Source organism: Lepidothrix coronata, unplaced genomic scaffold, assembly GCF_001604755.1.
Source record: "Lepidothrix coronata isolate B3197 unplaced genomic scaffold, Lepidothrix_coronata-1.0 Scaffold117, whole genome shotgun sequence".
NCBI classification, from domain to species: domain Eukaryota; kingdom Metazoa; phylum Chordata; class Aves; order Passeriformes; family Pipridae; genus Lepidothrix; species Lepidothrix coronata.
This window is the reverse complement of record NW_016690297.1, coordinates 1996486-2016643: the sequence shown is the minus strand read 5'-3', so window position 1 is coordinate 2016643 and position 20158 is coordinate 1996486. Positions and strand designations below refer to the sequence as shown.

The following is a 20158-nucleotide window of genomic DNA, read 5'->3' as shown; positions in this document are numbered from 1 at the left end:
TTCTCAATGAATTGACTTTCTGTTTGTTTTGAAGATCTTGAGAACAAGAAACTATTTCCTAGCACAAGAGAAGTTAATAGTCACACTGTCATGTTCCTCTCATGTATCTTTTTAAATCTTTTTTCTCGGATCAAAACACTGTTATGTGCAAAGCAGCTATGGAAAAACTGTAATGGAGGGAGAAAATTCCTATCTTAGATCCTCGTTAAATTCACAGGCAGAAGAAAGAGAAGTCATTTATAGTCAAGGAAAAGGAACTTTAGAATTCTTCCAAAGAGAAGGCATTGCTAAGTTCAAATCAAGATACTGGTGTTTCTCTAAGGTGTCACAGGTCCAGCAAACTAGATCCCCAGATTTATTTACCTGAAACAGCAGAGTACAGATATGTTCCAGATCAAGCTAGCTCTACTCTACTTTCATTTAGTAAACGATTCATAAATTGTCCCAGATATTACATGAACCATTACATGGTTAATTTTAACAATTCCTCTCTTGCATATAAATCAGTATAACTCCACTGTCCACAACAGGCTAAGGCAAAATAAAGGGGTACATTCCTCAGTGTAAGAAGAGGGAGTAGAAAACCCAAAGGGATAATTGAATGTATCATTAGCAAACTGGGTGATGATACTAAACTGGGAAGTATTTCCCCTTGCAGAGGGTTATAGATAGGTTGGAGCTTTGACCAATGATTAATGGGATCAAATTTAACAAGATCAAATGTCATATTCTGCATCTGGGATGCAGTAACACCGGGCACAAATATAAACTGGGAGACCAGTGACTGGAGATCAGCCCTGCAGAAAGGGATCTGGGCAGCAGCTCAACAGGAGCCAGCAGTGTGCCCTGGTAGCCCAGAGAGCAAACCCCATCCTAGGGTACATCAAACACAGCACAACCAGCTGGACAAAAGAGAGGATTATTCCACTGTGTTCAGTGTTGGTGTGGCCTCACCTGGAGCCCTCTGTGCAGTGCTGGGACCCACCTGTTAAGAAGGATGTGAAGGCCCTTGAATGCCTCCCAAGGAGCACAACAAAGCTGGTCACAGGGCTGGAAGGCACATCCTGTGAGGAGCGGCTGAGGGCTCTGGCCTTGTCTAGTTTGGACAAGAGGAGGCTGAAGGACGATCTCATTGTTCTCCACAGCTCCCTGAGTAGGGGAAGGGAAGAGAGAGGTACTGAGTGTTTCTCACTGGGCCTTAGTGATCTTTACCAAGAGGGTAGTTAAACAGTGCAACAGGGCTTCTAGAGAGGTGGTTGACACCCCAAGCCTCTCAGGGTTTAAGAGGCATTTTGACAATGTCCTTAATAACATGCTTTAACTTCTGGTCATCCCTGAAGTGGTCAGGTAGTTGGACTAGGTGGTCATTGTAACTCCCTTCCAACTGAAATTATTCTAGTCTAGTCTAGTCTAGTCTATTCTCTCACTTCCATTCTCCAACCTCATTTTGCCTTTGAATTCTTCCATCCTGTAACTCTCTTACCACTGCAAGCAGTTAGCCTTGCTCCACAGGACCAAGATTTTTAGTCTACAGTCTCAGATACAAGTACATACTCTACCTTCCACAGTTTCTGTTTTATCAAATGGGTGTTGGATGTATAAACTTTCAGGTACCAGAAAGCCATGCTTTCCTTTTCTCAGCTGAACCTAACTACTATTCCACCCCCTACTCTTGACAAATTGCCTGTTGCTTCAAATATTTTCCATGCATATCTGAGTAATCAATCTCAACAAGAGATGTGAAAAGTAGTTCTGCTTCCTCTGATTCTCCCAAATATACAACGGCCTGGTGCTGAAGGAGAGCCTCGTGTGCTGGTTGTACACCCACGTGCCTGAGTACCAAAAGTCTCCTGTTTCTAGCAGCAATTTATTATTTATCAAATTAATCAAATAAATTAGAAGTTGTTAGAGGCTTGCTCTACTTTATACCATAAATGTCTGTCTTCCTTACCAGGTGGATTGGCACAACCTGGCTGTCTAAAACACACTGTTCCAACCTTTTGGGAGTTTCCATATATCCCAAACAAGCATCCTTGTGGGAAAGGGAAGAAACATGCAACAAGAAAAGCAAATAATTAGAGAATAGCTGGGCTAAACTTAGCTCATTTAAGTAGTACTTGATATACACTTCCCTTTCATGTACCAAGTGGTAAAAAATATGTATGTCTAATTTCCCTATTTACAAATCTATAAAGCAGGAAAGTTGCCTGCTCATCTTCCTGAAAGGAAGAGGTGAAGGAAAAAGCAATAGTGAAAACTACGCAAATTATTTTATTAAAACATCAAGGAAAAGAATCTCCAAGGGTATCTTATTTACAGTCTGTCAGCTTACCACCCCAGGGACTTCATAGGTTTCCTCTGATGTCCTGTTATGATCTACATGAAGTTCAAGCAGTGATGCATCAACATACAGGATAAACCAACAGAAAGGCAGGTTTTAAACTTTCTGAACAGCTTCAATCTATCCTCAGTCTGTCTGCTTATCCACGTAGACGCCTTCAGTAGCAAAGAATGCCTTTCCCAAGCATAGGATGGAGTATAATAATTAATTCCCAGTTTGTGGGAGAAGGAGCTTGGTAGGTTTGTGAATTTATCTGCATGGGATGGAGAGGATTTCTAGTGAGGTGGTGCTCAAACCAAGACACATCTTAAGAACTAATTGTGGAAATATTAAACATCAAGGAAGTCTATAGTGCGTTTAGCTTAGAAGGTGGTAAGATCTGAAGTGATCTCAACTGGCAGTGAGTTTCTAGAATTTTTTGCGTATGAAATTCTGTGTTGCTTTTCCAAGGTTGGATGGCCTTGTATTGTTTCAGTGGTGGCATTTTGTGGCAAGTCAGGACCCCATAGGGATGTCAAATGCTATGACCACCAATTTCAGTCTCCAGGGTTATTTTAACCAGGGAACAGAGACTTGTTCTGTGTTTTACAGGAACCACAGCAAAGGGCAGAGCACACTCATCAGTCCTTTTTGTTAAACAGAAGGTTTAAAGAATTTTGAGCCAGTCACTTCTAGTTATATGGAGCACATCCTTTGCATCTGAAATAAAGCAAACACTGTTCTCAAACCATGAACTGCAGTCTGGCCATCTACACACATATTAAACTGTCTTTCCCTTGCAAGTTTGTGCCAGGCCCTATCAAAAATCTTTCCCATGTTCTCAAAGATGGCACTCTCACTGCCAGACCCTTCTCCAACTTCATTATAGATATCAATTGCCTTGCTCCCCCCATGGAGATGTATCATGGACTGGTCAGTCCCACATCTTCCACTGCCTTCCACTATTTCTTCTTAGTTGTCACTGCAACATTATGAAGCTTCCACTGCCACCTCTCTTTGTCCTCCTTGCAGACCCTGGCAGCCATGGACTCCATGCTGACAGTAATAGTGCAGAACACTCCTCCCTCCAGAATGGGCAAGGAGCTGCAGAACAAGTTGCAGGTTTGGCCTGTCCAAACAGTGGGTGTCCCAGGGCTCTTCCTCACCCTGTGGGGGAGGGTTTGCCCACTCCTGGGTGGGCAGTCCCCAGACAAGTACCACAGAGGCAGAGCGCTGAGGTGACAGTGACCACCTCCTGTGTCACCAGGCTCTTCTGAAGCACCTACTTTCCTGCCTGGCCAAAAGCTTGGCCCAGGGCCTTTGGCCCAGGCCAGCAAGGGACCCCAGGGGCAGGAGCCCCACTACAGGCTTTGCCTGAGGTCAGAGGAGGCCTTGAGGGACAGTTCAAGTTCCACACAGGAGCGGAGCTGCGCTGCTGCTGGAGCAGGTGTCTGCTCCCGGGGCTCATCAGCAGATTCTCTTTTCTCAGGTGCTGGTGGACTTTACCAGATATCAGAGAATCGATGTGAAGGTTGCGGCCTTGGAGAGGATTTGTGTACTGAGAGAATGGATGGACAGCTATTCCTTTCCTCCTTCCTACCAGGAGAGCAGCGAGATGTGAGAGTTCTCAATCTGCCTCTTCCGAGAACACCTGGGGTTAGCAGTGGTGAGGAACAAGAAGAGGTGGAAGACCTGCATATGGAGTGCACTGGTCCCGCTGCTCTTTCATATGGGTGACCAGTCCCCAGTGTGGCCAAGGTACAGGTTTCAAGGCTGAGCACTGACACAGGGAGGGCTGACCCTCCCTGTGGGGCCCAGGCGACAGGGCAAGGTCTGCTGGCAGTGGGCAGACCTCCCTCAGCACAACCCATGGGAAAGGTCCCTGCAGAACCAGCATGAGCAGGGATGGAGAAGCTGGCACGGCCATTTCCAACACCTGACCTAGGGCTCCAGTAGGGCTCAGCAGCAGCCTGTGGCCACCAAAGCCTGAACAGGCACATCTCCACAGGCTTCTCTGCTGTCCCTGACATGTGTCAGAGGCCAGGGCTTCGAGCCTCAGTCCCTGTTCCTTGGGGCTGTCCCAAAGAGGCCCCCAGACACTTTGGCAAGGGCATATCCCTGCTTCCTAAGGGCAGGATCACCCCAGGAACAAAGCCAAGAGGTGTCCTTTGCCAGCCATGGTGCTATCTCACAGCTTCTGCTGCTATGCAGGCCACTGAAGAAGTGCTCCTTGCTGCTACAGAGCTCCTCAAGTGGAGGCAGCTCAAAGACCTGATGCAGACACAGCAAACTTGGAGGATTGGTGAGTGCTTGGTAAGAACAAGCCCCAGGGTGCAAGCTGGGTGAGGGTTGCCCTGCACCCAAAGCGTGGGGTGTGGGCTTTGCAGCTGGGCCTTGCTTGCCTTGCTGCAGCCCAGAGCCCACAGCCTGGAGCTGCACCCCAGTTTCTGTCCTCCAAGAACGGAGCCCCAAGGGCTCATCTCCAGGTCCCTCTCCCTTCCCTGCACCCAGTGGGAGAGAGGGCTCTGGGCAACACTGAGTGCTGGCAGGAGGGACTGCTGCAGCCAACGGGGGGGTGGTTCTGTGACTTGTACTCTCTCCAGCTGGGGAAGGACAGGAGCAGGGCTGAGGAGTACCTGCGTCAGTGCCTGTTGTACCCCAAGGACCCTGAGGCCACTGTGCGAGAGGTGACCATCAGGTTCATCAGTGAGCCCCAGCCCCTGGAGTCCCTCTTTGGGCAACCTGGCCCCCATTCCTGCTCCTGCACCAACATCGTGGCACAACCCTGGGGCTGCTCAAGCCCCAGCTGCCACATGCTGGGCCTCAACCTCCCTCCGCCACCCCTGCCCATGCAGCTGGGCTTGGTGGTCACCTTGGTCAGTTCTACCCCCCTGAGCTACTGGTAGTTCCTGGGGTCATCCCTGCTGAGGGGGAGGAGGGCAGGGCCAGGGGCCACGCTGCTGGGAGCCTGCTGGGGAGCAGGGGCTGATGGAGCTTTGTCCCTAGGGGTGGCCACGCGGCACCTAGAGGACCAAAGCACAGAGAAACTGGATGAGATCTGCAGTGGTGAGTGGGGAACATGGGCTGCAGGGGATGTCTGAGGGTCTCTGCAGACACGGGGGTTCATCTCAGCTCTATTTCTTTTGGTCACAGCCCTTAAGCCCTTGCAGACTGTGGGCAATGATTTCATCTCTTACCTGGCAACTCAGGCCATCTTGATCCTGACAGCTTTAAATCTACAGCAAAACCCAAGATTCAATCTACAGGCACTGCTCTTTTGGTGCTACTGAGCCAGTTGGAGGATGGCTGTGATTTATTAACGCTGGAACAATAGGTCCAAATCCATGATGTCCTTCAGATGCACAGACTGTGTCCTGCTTGGCATTACTGCTGCCTGCAGGACAACTTTCCCCTCAGCACACCCACAGCCCCAGGCTGTTTGAGAAGTTGACCCCTTACTGAGGCTTTACCCAGGAGAAACCTCATTTGTGTCTCCTCAGGGCAGTCCCCCCACCATGCAGCAAGGACAAGGCACAGAAACTGTGGGCCCCCCTCTGCATTCCCATGGGTGTACAGCCATCCAACGAGGCATCTGCTGTTACTGCATCACCACCTCCCCTCACCATAATGGGTTTGGAAGGGTTTTCAAGCAGAGTACTGTGGTGTTAAGGGGACCAGAGGGAAACCTCAGGGGTCCTAGAGGGACTGGAGGACAAACAAAGAGCCTCAGTTGCTGCCACCATGGCAGAGGATGGGCCTCTACTGCCATGTTGCTGCTGACAGGGGCAGCTGTCCCTACCCACAGGTCAGGGGCATGATGTTCCTTATAAATCCTTGTCAGGCTGAACAAAGACACTGGACACGTGTCTGGGAACTTATATTTTACTGTACAGTCGCCATAAGTCTGGCAACCAGCCCACTATTTAGACTGAAAAGATGTTGGCTAACAAGCCCTTAATTTCATACAGTACATCTCTCTAAGTTCTCAAATCCCAAAACAAACTCCTCAAAGGTGCTGGCACACAGGCCACTACACACAATCAAAGGCGCTGGCTAACAAACCACAACACACCAATATTCAGTTGTTCCCCTCAGAGAGGGAAGCCTTTTCACCACCTTGGTTGTAATATCTGGAACATGCAGGACTTGAGTGTATGTCAAGGGGAAGTACTAGGCTTAGGCATTTACCTGAATTGCAATTATTCTTTAAATCAGACTTGAAAATCACTTACAAAAAGTGTAGTAGTTCAGTAAACTACTGTGAGATTTAAAAAAAAACCCATAAAATCTCAGAGGCTGGAGAATTTCTGAAACTGAATAAACTTAGGAAAAAAAGAAATATTACCCCTCATCCATTCCTTTATTGTTTTAACAATGTGCCTAATAATAAAGTTTTGAGGTTTGGTTTCTTTTTTTGGTCTTTTTTTTTTTTTTTACTAGGTAAGCTTGAAAATATACAAAAATATGTTAGCATAATTTTCCTCATGAATTATTTTTGTGTTTGCCTATCTACTTCTTGGTCATTTTCTAAAAATAATGTCCTTAACACTCCTTAAATTGTAGTTGAAAGTGAAAGCTGAAAGTGGTTGCAGTTGTCAAGCTACCACGAAAAAAGGGGACACAGGTGTCATATCCCCTTTTACACACCGAAGATGTTAGTATTAAAATTACTTAACCTCAAAAGAGGGCTTCAGTGACTTCAGGTACTGAGTAGTAAGTCCCGAGTCATGGGAATGTGCAATGCGGACATTGTCCTTGCTATTTGCTGGTCATAACTCTGAGCAGCTTTCCATCTACACTTCTAGATATTCATTTCTGTCTTCCAGAGGCAATTGTTTCTCTCCATTGATTGTCTAAAGAACCTAAGCATCTGTCTGAGGTACTCTGGTTGATTGTGTTGGAATTAGTCGTCTATGTTTTAGGTGCTGTGGTTCTTGACTTCAAAATGAGAAATGGCAGTGTTGTTATAAGTATTTCAACACAGAATTCTGTATACAAAGGACATGAGTAATAAAAGAGAAGGCCTGTATTCAGAATTAAAACACTCCATGCTAATCTGTTTCACAGATCTAATCCCTTTCTCTTGGAAGTATGAGGAACATTATTATTCTTCAAAATTAAAAATACATCAGTGAATAACTTTTAACTTACTAAAAACTATTCTTAAATAATCCTTAACAAAACCAGTTCATATAATAAATATTATGACAATGGGCTTTTTAAAAAACCTCATTAAGCAGTTGCACTTGGTGAGTTAATCATTTCCTTGCTCACAAATAGCCACACACTACTATGTGCCGTACATGAAATCTATTTCTCTTGCAGCAACCTGACATGAATGTCTATATTGTTTGGTTCGTGATAAATTTTCTCAGCGTTACGATTGAGGAAATATTTAGGTTTTTATTTAATTTTTGTTTTGAAAATTTCTGACAATTTTGTTTTGAATCACCATAAAAAAAAAATCATAAAAAATAACTTTGTAAAACAAATTCGGTTCATGCCAAATGAACTCAACGCGGAAAAAATTGTTTCACCACAGTCTGAAACTTCTTGCTATTAATAATTTTATTATTATCAAAATTTTGTTTAAATTAAGTAGACAAAGCACTGCCATTCTGAAAATTGAATGGTTTATTTTCAGTTCACAGGTTTTATTTTGGAATTTTGAACCAAAACAGTTCCATAAAAGCTATACACATTTTTCCAGTGTTTCAACAATCCAGTCCTCCAGTTTTAATGGCAAAATTTTACCCTGTTTATTTTAACTGAGCTTTATTTAAGCTGCAATGCAGTACTCCCTCACTAAGAATTGAGGTAGGCACTAAGATTGACAGTAAGATGATGCTAAAGACAAAAATACAGATATATGTACTTGATTGACTGTTTCAGGTTGTCAATCAGGTTACTCAGCATCACGCCATTATTCCACATCATGAACCAGAGATGTTAAAGATCACACTGAGTCTATTCTGGCATTCACAAAAGTGATATGCTGTAAAGAGCCAACATAGTGTGGATTTATAAATGAGTATCTTTCAGGCACTACAGCTAACAAATATGTTCAATATTCATCAAATCTGTAAAATATTCACCTGGAATTCATTGAAAGTCAAACACAAAACTCAACTTCTATTCTCTAAACAAGCATATCTATTCAGACTACACTGAAATTATAGCCAGTTTGGCATCTTACAGACAAACGGGTTTTTTTAAAAAAAACAATCAACATCTTTGATCAGTTTGTAAACTCAGAATTGTTTCACAGGTCTTTTTTCGGCCAATACCTGAGAGGAAAAATGTGGAACATTTAAAAAAGGATCAAAATGCCTGATTTATCTAGGAGCCTACCATACAAAATATAGCTAAACTTAAAAGATTTTCTCTCAAAGAAACTATTTTCCCACTGGTTTGAAGGTGAATTGTATGTTTAAGCTTCCTAAATTCTCTTTTTCTCATTTAGTACAAACTAAACCATTAGTAGCTCTTTGGCTATACATGTATAACGTTGACCACCACCGTGATGACTCTGAGGAGATGCAGATATGATGCTACAGAAGCAATTCATGTTGTGATGAAAGAGAGTGATGACAGAGACTGGTTTAAGAAAGAACATAGAGAAGCTGTTTAGACAAAGAATGTAATTCCAATCAGGAATTTCTTGTAGAGAGAAAACTTGTGTCCAATGAAGTCTTTGTAAATTCACTGTAAGAGAAACTGATACTGAACAAATTAAAAAAAAAAAAATAGTGGTCATTTTTTAGCAGTACTGGTGATGAACAAATATATACCTTAACAAGGAGGCAATGATTTCTTCTCAACTCAAAGTTTTCAAATAAAAGTCTTCCTTTCTGCAAGACTTGCTTTTATCAAGAGATGTAAAGGAAATCAAATACTACAAGGAAATCAGACTACTAGATCAATAGTTTTATCTCCTGATAGACTCTTAAGAAGTCAATGGTCAGATTTTCAGTAACATTACATGTAGAAAAATTTTACATTATTTGTGTTATTTGGTTTAAAACTATATGTTTTAAAACTGAAGTTTCACCAGACGCAAACCTCTTTAATACACACCTTTTATAAACTTTTTCCCCAAAGACAGAATACTCCTTGGTCTCACTTGAGGCCTTGTAGGACTCTTGTGCTGGGAACAATTTCTTTGCTAGAGTGAATGCATAAAAGCCCCACTGCAGATCTACAGTCTACTATGTGAGAACCCCAAAACACATGTACAGCTTGAAAAACCCCAAATGGGATTTTCATGATCTTATCATTATCACACTTGCAAAGCAGATGTACAGTTTGATCTGATTACTGGGATTCAATTTGCAATAACACCGTGAAAACTTTTCCTGTGTACATAGTACTAAATATTGCAGAAAATAAAGGCATAAGAATAGATCAAACTTTGGTGCTTTGAGGCTACAAGTAAGACTTTGTTTCACTTACATTTTTAAGAAGTTTTTCAGTTCATTTGACACTAGACCTCAAAGCAAGAGACCAGAGTATCAAATTGCTGGGGTCCACATGATTTTTCATTGGAAAATGTCACCAGTCATTTCTTTAAAAGTCCGTCAAACTGCTACAAGATACCATGATCAACATTGGCCTGTGTGGAATCTTTCAGGGCTCAGGTAGTATGTAGATAGTCAATGCTTATACCTACAAACCCTCAGAATAAGGGGTGCTAGAAATCCTTGAACCAAAAGGAGTTTGCAGTGACTTAATAATCATTTAAGTGCATTGTTCAAATTAATAACTTGAAGCTTAAAACATTACAAGTCTTCATTTTCTCCTTCTGGGGGAGAAAATATTTTAAGATTTAAGCATATATAAATACTGGATAAAAACCCCTGTTGTTCTTATTAATCTGCACAGATGTTCTTAGTTCTCGCAGTTCTAGTCTTCCAATTACTAATCCCCTGTACCGACAAAAACTCACGGAAAAGAACAGCCTGGACCCTTGTGAATTCCACTCTTTCCTCTAAGCCAATCAATTATTCCCATGTCCGGCTTTGACACAATAGGAACTGAAAACACATTGTTTATACTAATCAAAATTACCCCCAATTATAACCTTCCTTTACCATACCTATTGTTCTGGGTGCTGTGCAGCTCACATCAGAGCATTGCATAATTTCTCATTTGACCTAGAAGCTGGGAGGTTGCAGAGACTCAGTGTATCTGCCTTTTTCTCACTTTCTTCAATAATTTCAATAGCTTTTTGGATGGACATTGCTAGCAGGAGGCCACTGCACACTGGACACTTGACATGACCTAGAACAGACATATAATCATAGAATAATTTAGCTTGGAAAAGACTTCTAAAATCATTGATTCCAACTACTAACTTAACATTGCCAAGTCCATCACTAAACCATCTTTCTATTAATCCACTAATCATTTATTAGTAAACCCCAAAACTGAATTACATGCAATCCTGCAAAGAGCTGTGAACCAATTAATTTCACATTTAAGAGGAGAGTGGGGGAGAGTTGCAAAATTCTGAATATTTGAAAATGTATGTGACCAGAATAAGTCATACAGATGGAGAGAATGCAAAACACAGTGATTTAGAAACTCTTGTGGTCATGAAAGACCACCATTGTATTTGTGCATGACCTACAAGCTCCAGAGGCCATGTGTGAAATGAAACACGCAAGATGTTACTTTAAAGAGCAACACACTTTGCAGGTTTGACAGCTCCAGCTGAATGCTAAAATATGTGACCACTTGTTGATAATTCGTAGTACAGTTTTTCAAAGAAAGCAGGAAACGGAGGCTTACTGCAGGGAAAAAAAAAAAAAGAAGAAGAAGAAAAGAGAAAGAAAAAGTTGACTCTTACTTGAAAGCAGTCTCTATATATAACGTTCCAGAAAACATTAACTGAACCACTTACTTTAATCATATTCATTCTTAAGTTAATTGTAATGTAGAGTCTCTTGAAAGAAAGAGAAGCATGGAAATAAATACAGGGCTGGAAGTCAAAACATTTATGTTCTCATTCTAACTCATTCTTCATGTTTTCTAATGATGTTGAGGAAGTCATTTAAGAAATTCTATTTCTCTGTCTGCAAACTGGGCATAAAAATATTTTCCTCTTCTACTCACAGCGGTGCTTTGAGGCTTCAGGATATCCTTAGAAAAAACTTTACTAGTACTGGTGGGATTCCATGGGACGAAACTGTTCAAGGGTGGAGCACAAGCTTTAAGAAATTGAAATGTGTGGTTGGTCACACCTGTGCTGGAAGTCAGAAACCATGGAAAACAGTCCCTGCACTGTAGTGCCAATGAGAACAAAGACAAGCTGCTAACCAGCAAAATAGGAGGAAACTGTATCAGCCCCCACCCTCGCCACATTCCGCCCTTCCCCAGCTGGTCTTGCACTGTCCAGGCTGGGAATATAAGGAACTAAAAGATAGCTGTGGAGCCATCACATTCAGTCTCTAGTTAACAGTGACATGATATCCTACTGCTGTTTCTTCCAAGACACATGTTATAAGTGTGGAGAGAGCTACTTTACATCTATATAGATGTCTAGCTCTGAATTAAGTCAGTCTCACTCTGTTGACTTGGACAGAACTATACTTATTTATACCAGAATATTTGGCTTTCATTATAGCCTTCTTTTCTTTTTTCATTTTACCACTGCCAGTAAAAATGAAAACCAAACAGAACTCTGCTAAAATGGGTCACAAGTCTTTGTGCAAAGCCATGAAGTTGGCCCTTGGCAGCATGTTCCCATTGTGTCCAATTCCATCACAGCATTCTGCTCCCTGCTGCACCCACTCTACAGCCTTCTCTGACACTGGGATGTCTTTCCTGCAGGACACGGCAATTAGCTGTTTTAAGGAGTACTCATCCCAGCATTTGCCATGTTACTGTGACCCACTGATGAGTACCTGAAGAGGAGAGATATATCAAAGCATACTTTGAAGTTGTGAAAGTCTTTTAATTTTGACTTATCGCCTAAAGCAAGGATGAGGTGATCTGCAAGGCTGGATCTTTTCCATCTATTCTTGGGAGTTGTGGGAATGGAGCACTGCTGCAGTCACGCTCATACAGGTTTCTAGTACAGTGGTCCTATGACTGCTTGCAGAGATTTTAGAACACCTCACTGAGTCTTCTGCAAACATCTTGCTCGGCCTTTATTTGCCATTGGTACAGGTGTTAGTTTAAAGAGCTATGCCGAGAACAGTAGACAGTGGTGTACAAGGACAGCACAAAAGGTAGAGTCTGAGTTTCACCTGTAGATGTTAATAAATCATAGCACAAGATAGGTTGGGATTGCCTTTTTCCCTCCTTTCCACTGCACCATATTGACCACTAGAGTTTGCTGTATTAACGTTTGAGTGAACAAATCCAAAAGCTCTGAAATAGCCCTACAAAATAATTTCTGAAAAAAGCATGAATTCCCTTACCACAAGCTATAGAAACTACAATGCCCTTCTCCAGCTGTTGAGATGAACTCAACCTGAAATGTAGAAGAAGCTGCAGGAAGTGTATGATTTAGTAATTGGCACTATATTCTCTCTGTTGGTACAGTGCCAATGTTCTAGCAGTGTGCTAAGGGACACTGTGCTATTTTCAGATTAAGTGAAAAATCAAGGTCCTGACTGCTGATCATTTTAGCTAATTAAAGATCCCTTGGCATTTATTTGCAGAAGAAGGGATATTAGCTTTGATGAGCTGGCAAAGCTCCAGCTAAGAGAAGCAAATGCTGCAGATCAGGTTTTCCCTGAGATTCTGAAAGGTAGGTGTCCATTCTCTTCTTTCACTCTCGAGAGAGTAACATTGAACTGTGCTGTAAAAAGGAGACACTTTTCACCTGGAAGATGTTTTAGTTTGTAAAGTACTATGTCACACACTAGGATGGAAAATTAAATATGGTGGCAAAAATTAATTTAGGGAGTTTGATGCAAAGTGGACACTGATTTTGGCAACTGGATTGATTTCTGGATGAATGTCCAATGTAGTTTCAATATTCTCACATTTAAGACTTCTTAGTGAAATTCATCCATTCCTCCTGACAGAGGTATTGCACAGTTTATTCTTCTCTCCGCTCATACCCTTGGTTCAGCTGGACTCAATCCCAGTGGTGGCATCAGCAGAGGGAACTCTGACAGAAGAGACAATCGACCTCTTCTAATTTGCTGTGACTACCACCACCACAGTCCCAGAGAGCAAGAAACCAGTTCTACAGAAGTCTTGCTCCAGTCTGCAGCTCTGGTAATGGATGTCCTTGTTCACAATTGTATTGGGGTCTGTTCTGTCAAGACAGGGAACTGATTGCCCTGGTCTTTAACAATGTCTCAAGCTTGTAGAAAGTGATTCTTTTCAGACACACATGATTTGGCCACGTTTTTACAAAGACAGCAAAAGACTCTACATAGCAAGTCCATCCTTCGACAAATTTCAGTTCCTTGCTTCAAACACAGTAAGGGCTAAAGCCTCTCATCAAAATGGCTTCCCAGCAAAACACTTCTAGGGTGAAGAAAAAAGTATTACCCCCATCCTCATGCCCCACAAAGCTTCTCCATGTCACAGTTTCAAAGAGTCCAAACGGAAAGAAAAACAAACAAAAATATCCACAAAGAAATAGGAACAGATTAAACAATTTCAGTCCAAGTCCACTTTAACAAAGTGATAAGTAGGTGAAAAATGGGGCCATATAAGCATACCAAGCCAACTTAACTTCTATTAGTTACTTGAAACAGTAATAATATTTACCAGGCTGATGATACAGGAACAAAAGTGACCCTGTGATAACAGTCATATACAACAATAATATTCCCTCTTTTAACATCCCATCCATCTGTTTCAATTACTCACTACTTCTGTCCCCACTGAGGTCATAACCCAGTTCACTCATGGTGAGGTAAACAGTTTAATGGGACTACTTGTAATGAGTAGGTTACAGGACGACCTTTACTGAATCACAGTCAGGAGTAAAATTCCAGCTACTCATACATTCATTTTCCAAGCCTGAGATCTCGAGTCAAAGGTCTCCCACATACTCTTGATTTTCATAGAAATTCGGCTTTCTAAGTGCCTAATTATTTTTGGAACAGAGCCTAAGTCATCTAGCAATAGGATTTTGAAATTGTGACTCTCTGTCTAGTTATCTGTGCAAAGCCATACACTTAGAGAATTCATAAACAATAAAATCCAGTCATTGTTTTTCCTGAACTGAGCCCCAACCCAACAGATGCAGTTATAAAGAAATGATTTAAACTAGAAACAAACACTTTAGGAATGAGCCAAACAAGCTAAAAATAAGAGCACATGACATGCTGCAGAAGTAAAATATTCTGCCTCAAAACTTGAACAATAGTGATCAGAGGCAGCCTGAGAATTTGAGGGCAAGCCAGAGAAACAGCAGATTTTCAGCACTCACAATCCAACATACCCAACTGCTCTCAACTATGGCCCTCTGGAAATATACAAGGCTGGCTGACGAGCTAAGGGGAGGATTAACTAGGTGGTGTATTGGGAAAAGTGAGGAAATGAGCAAACGCATTTCTCAAAGCAGTTTGGGTGACTGGGAGGATGCAGGAGGACACTGTTATTTCTCCTGGTTTTCCTGAGGCAGTTGAGGAGCCTACCTGCCTTCATCATCTGTGGTAAGTTTGCAACACTCTAGACTTCGCTTGTGCTTTGTCCAGACACTTGGAATTGTTCTGAGTTTATAACCCCTTTGCCTTCCCATCCCCACATGCAAATATATTTTATTTAGTGCCAGATATCCTATCCCTTTTAAATTATAAAGTTGTAAAGTCAATTAACCTTTTAATATCAGCCTTGTCTTCACCCAGGAAGCAAATATTAGGTGTACCCTTTAAAGTCAACAAGCAGTAAGTTGATGTCTTTCTGTCCAAATTTTTGACAAATGTTCTTAAAAAATTCCTCAATTCTAAAGCACTTTGCATTTTGTGCAGTTTTAAGAGAAAGACTAAATCTGCTTTAGAGTTGAGACCACAGCTTCCCCCAGCTGATGACTGCTGCTGTTCCCAATAACGAAACACTCAGTGTTTGCAGGTGGCTTTCTTTGGTCTAACCATTCTGCAAAACCAATATACTTTTTGGGGGCTAGTGATCTTTCTATTCTTCTCCTGCTCTTGACTTTCAAATTAGAAGCAGTACTTCAGTAGTTTCCACATATAAGTTCTTGGACCAATGAGCAATTTGTGTCTATTGGTTTCAAAGTGTAATCCTTTAAAGGAGAGTTTTGTTTCATTTCGAGATAACACAGACCTCTTCTTTTTAATAAGTCTGCCTGAGTATTTATCTGATGCTTCTGAAATTGCTGTGTCTGCATGCCTTTTAGTGCTGTTGGAATTTTCACCTCATATGAAACTCATATGAAACATTTAAGAGAAGTGAACTTTTCAGGCTGCTTACACAGTTGCCATTGGCATTATTGTAACCATAGGCACAAACAGGGAGGTATCTTATAGAGGTATCTCATTGTGGCAAGAGGTATTCACAGGTGCCATCAGTCATGGTGCCAAAATGGTAGCCAAGAAGGGCTTATGAAAGTGTTAATGTAAAAGTTTAGAGTGAAAAGCTTAAATTAGAAATTCTTTTCAGCTGTTTTCCTGTGTTGATTTAAAATAAATGACACACAGACCTCAACTACAACTTTAAATGAAGGTTTGCTTTCCAAACACAGTGCACAGATCTTAGATAAATAACCACAGAATGCTAAATTTCTAAGAAGTAAAGTAGCCTATTTATGGACACAGTATCTTATGTGATCCCCTGAAAGCACAGCAGCCTCTCTTGCTCAGTGCTTTAACATCATTTTTGTGTATGTTGCAAGAACAGTCTTCAATGAGTGAGGTACAGACTGGTTTAGACTACAACTTCTCAGGAGGTTAAGAGTAAGCAGCAGCAATAACAGTATGACAGCATTTCCAAATCACTTAATCCAAAGCCTAGCTCAGGTGGAGGCACACAGTGAGAATTAGACGGCCACTAATCCATTCCACATTTACACCAAAGCTGTCTTAAATGCATCCCAGGAGCCATGCTATTGTATACTCTGACCACAGCACTTGAGCAGCTGGTGTAAGACTCACATCGCTCAGGCTTCACATATATGTCTCGCATTTGCAGCGTGGAGTCACAGTCTATCCCTTGGAACACGCTGGGCTGGAAGAGGACCAGGATGCTGCACTGGCACTGCCATGGCTTCATGTTTTCCTGTAGGTAAGAGGCAGTACAATCCCAAGAAAGCAATACAACCCCTTCACGGAACTATGACCTGGTGCACTAGATGTTTTCCCTGGCATGTGATGGATTATGATGCTTTACTTTGGGTAGGAGATAAAGAAAATTGAGGAGTGTGGATCTCACAGTCTTAAATGGGCTAGAAATTGACCTAAGTATGAAGGGCACTGGCAGGATCACACCAATCCACAAAAAAGAGCATTATCTTTTCCTGTTTATCATCATACAGTGAATCCTCCACTGTTTTGTCCTCATATAAGTCGTAGCTGTCTACCTACAGACTGCACAATATATCTATGACTATATTACACTCACATATCAGACATCTCCTACAGGAATATAAAACATTACATTGGAGGAATAAGATAGGATAATGTTTGTAGGTGAATTCGTCAGTCTTTGCTAATATTCTGGCTTTTGTAAGAAAAATCACTTGCACTTTTTCCAAGTATTTGTTTTTAAATGCTGGTGATCTCTTCCCTTCTCGAACATCAGAATACAAAGATCAGAGCAATCTCGGAAACATTATTTGTAGTCTTGCCCTGCTAGGTTAAGGAGATGTACATGTAATATCCTGTATGTAAACATCCATGCATGCATGGATATGTGTGTATAAGGAAGTGCTTTAAAATTCCATTCTGGCATATGATAGAGAGATATATAAAATAATTTACATTTCTTCTTGAGAATCCTGACAAATATTTTTCACTGATTACTCTCAAGTTTGGGGAGACATCATTCTCAATTTGTTCTGTAAAATACCTTTTTCCTTTTTAAGGTTCTTGGTGGGTGTGGACTAGAAGATGTATTGTCTAGACTGGTAAATTCCATGGCTGGGTGCAGTTGGTTATAGAGCTGCTTTCATTCTTAAGGATCTCAAGCACATCATAAACTGTTCACAGAGCTCACACCCAGCCCATCACTGAAATATAGTCACCGCTACAGCGGAATTCAACAGCTGCTTAATGGTTCATAGATCACTCTTGTTCCCAATTAGGCCAGTAGCAATCTTTCTGCTGCTTTCAATAAGAAGGTTCTTGTGCGCTAAGCCAGGCATGTGCTTAAGTACCTTGTTAAATCACAGTCTAAAGGCTTAAATTTTCTCATATAACATTCATACTGACTTCACTGGATGCAAATCTGAGCCTTCAGGGAGGAAATAGGTAGGAAGATCAATTGAAAACACAGGGTGAATTTTAGGTAGAAGGAAAATAGGGTGAAAGTGAGTACATGCAACTAGTAAAGCAGATGATCCAGATATTCCCTGTTGGCTCTAGCTGGGCAATTGAGGCATTAAAAAGGGGCCATATTCATTCTTAGAGCAGTTGCAAGTCTCATAGCAGGGAATGCTTAGAGTGGAAAGATAAGTAAAGAATGACTGTTAAACACGAGCTAATGACAGTACCTTGAACACTCCCTCTAAAATACTGTGAATTGAGTAGTACGTATTTCAAACGAAATGGGTATCTTTGGGCAGGCTTGAAAATTTTTCTCTTTTAGTGAAACAGGCAAGAAGTTGCAGAAAGTACAGTTAATCTAGTATATGAACTTTATTCCTAATGTCCATGTCCATTGCAGTAAGAAGGATTTGCTAATTTTCTAGTGGAAAGTGTCCCTGCTCATGGCAGAGTGTTGGAACTACATGGTCTTTAAGGTCCCTTCCAACCCAAATCATTCCATGATTCTATGATTCTAATAGCCTAGTTCTGAAGGCCTCATGCAACAGTAACTCCCAGTGGCTTCGATACCAGGCATGAGCACATAGGGAATAAGTCTCAGTTACGTTTCTGAACAAGTTTAAGGTATGTTTTTACCTATACAAGTTTTCCCTGTTTTTTCAGCTGCACGCTGTACTTCCTTCTCACTTACTTGTAGACAGAGAGAAGATATAAGTACAAAGTAGTGATTTATTTCAGCTTAATGGAGGCCTTTGATAATGAACTGAAAAAATCTGCCGTGGGAAAACCCACTATTTCTAATTTCCTCCACTGTTTTCTCCCTGCCATGCCTATTTCTTTTTTTTTGTTTTCATTATTTTTAGTGAACGAACTGAGAAGATAGACTGCAGAAGCTCACCAATATAGTAGTCAGTTCAATGGACATGAGATGGATTTGAAAATACAGAGGTTTTTTTCTTGCTTTATGATAGCAGAAATTTTTGTGATCCCTGTCACATAGAGTGACAGTACTAGTTCCTGTCAGCTGTGAAAAAACAGCTGCTTTTCAAAACAGTTTGATTACTCATCTTTCTCAAAACCTTGTGCTGCTGTGAATATCTTAAACTTATAATCACATGATTAATTGATGTGAAATTAAGATGTTACAGTATAAACTAATGAGTCATGCAAACTATTGGGAAATTTGCTTGTGCTCTTCACCACCAGAATATGTCTTAAATTATAAACCACCTTTCTACGCAGAGATTGGCATTCATTGTAGCTTGCACAGCACCTAGAAGAGGATTTACACTGGTTGCAAACCTCTATAGGCAGCTAAAAATAACAAAGTTTAATCAGAAAAGATTGGAAAGACTTGTAGTTGTTTAATTTATGACCACACTACTGTGAAATTATAAATGTGAAAGTGAAAAACAAAGAAATTGCCTTCGTTAGGAAGTTCACGGTCTTTTAAATGAAACTGCTTGAGTAATATGTTGAAGGATTTAAAACAAATTTTTTCAGCTTGGAAAATTTCTGAAGGGCAATTTAAGAAATTATCAACTTCAGATACTGGAAAAACTGGTAACTTTTGCTGCAATATGACATCATTTTATTAAATTTCCCCTTCAGAGAGGGAATCCACTGAAGATGAAAATACCTAGTACTGAGGTGTCTGCACACCTCAGTGTGGCATGAAATGTATTACAGCTCCTGCAGACTTAAGATTCTGTTCAATTACTTAATACAGTTTCCTAGTAAAGTATCAAGTCTGACCTCCAGCTACCACTTCAGTGTCATGTCAAGAAGGTCATGAAATTGCTTGAGTGGGTCCAGAGGAGGACTATGATCATGAGAGGGCTAGAGCACCTCTCCTCTTAGGAGAGGGTACAGTTAGATTAGGTATAAGGAAGAGATTATTTTCTGTGAGGGTGGTGAGACACTGGAAGAGGTTGTCCAGATCCCTGAGAGCATTTAAGGCCAAGTTGGAAGGGGCTCTGTGAGGAACCTGGTCTAATGGAAGGTGTCCCTGACCATGATTGGAAATAGATGATCTTTAAGGTCCCTTCCAACACAAACCACTCTACAGTTCTATGATAGGAATTTATTTGCATCAAGGGGGCAATGTTTTCAGCCACATTGTGCTGTACTTAAATGCATGGCAAAGCCTTCCTGCATAATGTTTCCAAAGTGCTGCTTTTACACTTTTCCCTGTGAAAGAGGGTATCTCTGGGGAATGGCAGTGATTGCACTTATGAGGAGGACATGATGAGTCAGATTAGATCAGTCACGAAAGATCTTCCAACTGTTCAGTACAAACTCACTCAACATCACTGATACTTGTGAATATTTTAGAATAGCATGCAAAGAATAAGTTAAGCAAATGCTTTTAAAATTTAAAGAAGACTAACAGGAATCACTAAGATACATTGTCTTTTTCTTGTAT

General features: G+C 41.3%; 1 protein-coding gene across 1 annotated transcript in view; it reads left to right on the top strand.

Annotated features, from left to right (window-relative positions):
• The first annotated feature begins 3364 nt into the window (after positions 1 to 3364).
• Positions 3365 to 20158, top strand: part of LOC108502346 — a 19902-nt gene continuing 3108 nt past the window's right edge. The window contains exons 1-4 of the mRNA XM_017825215.1: positions 3365 to 3442; positions 4532 to 4622; positions 5327 to 5386; positions 16442 to 16534. Coding sequence (XP_017680704.1) covers positions 3365 to 3442; positions 4532 to 4622; positions 5327 to 5386; positions 16442 to 16534 — 322 coding nt within the window. The remainder of the gene's footprint in view (positions 3443 to 4531; positions 4623 to 5326; positions 5387 to 16441; positions 16535 to 20158) is intronic.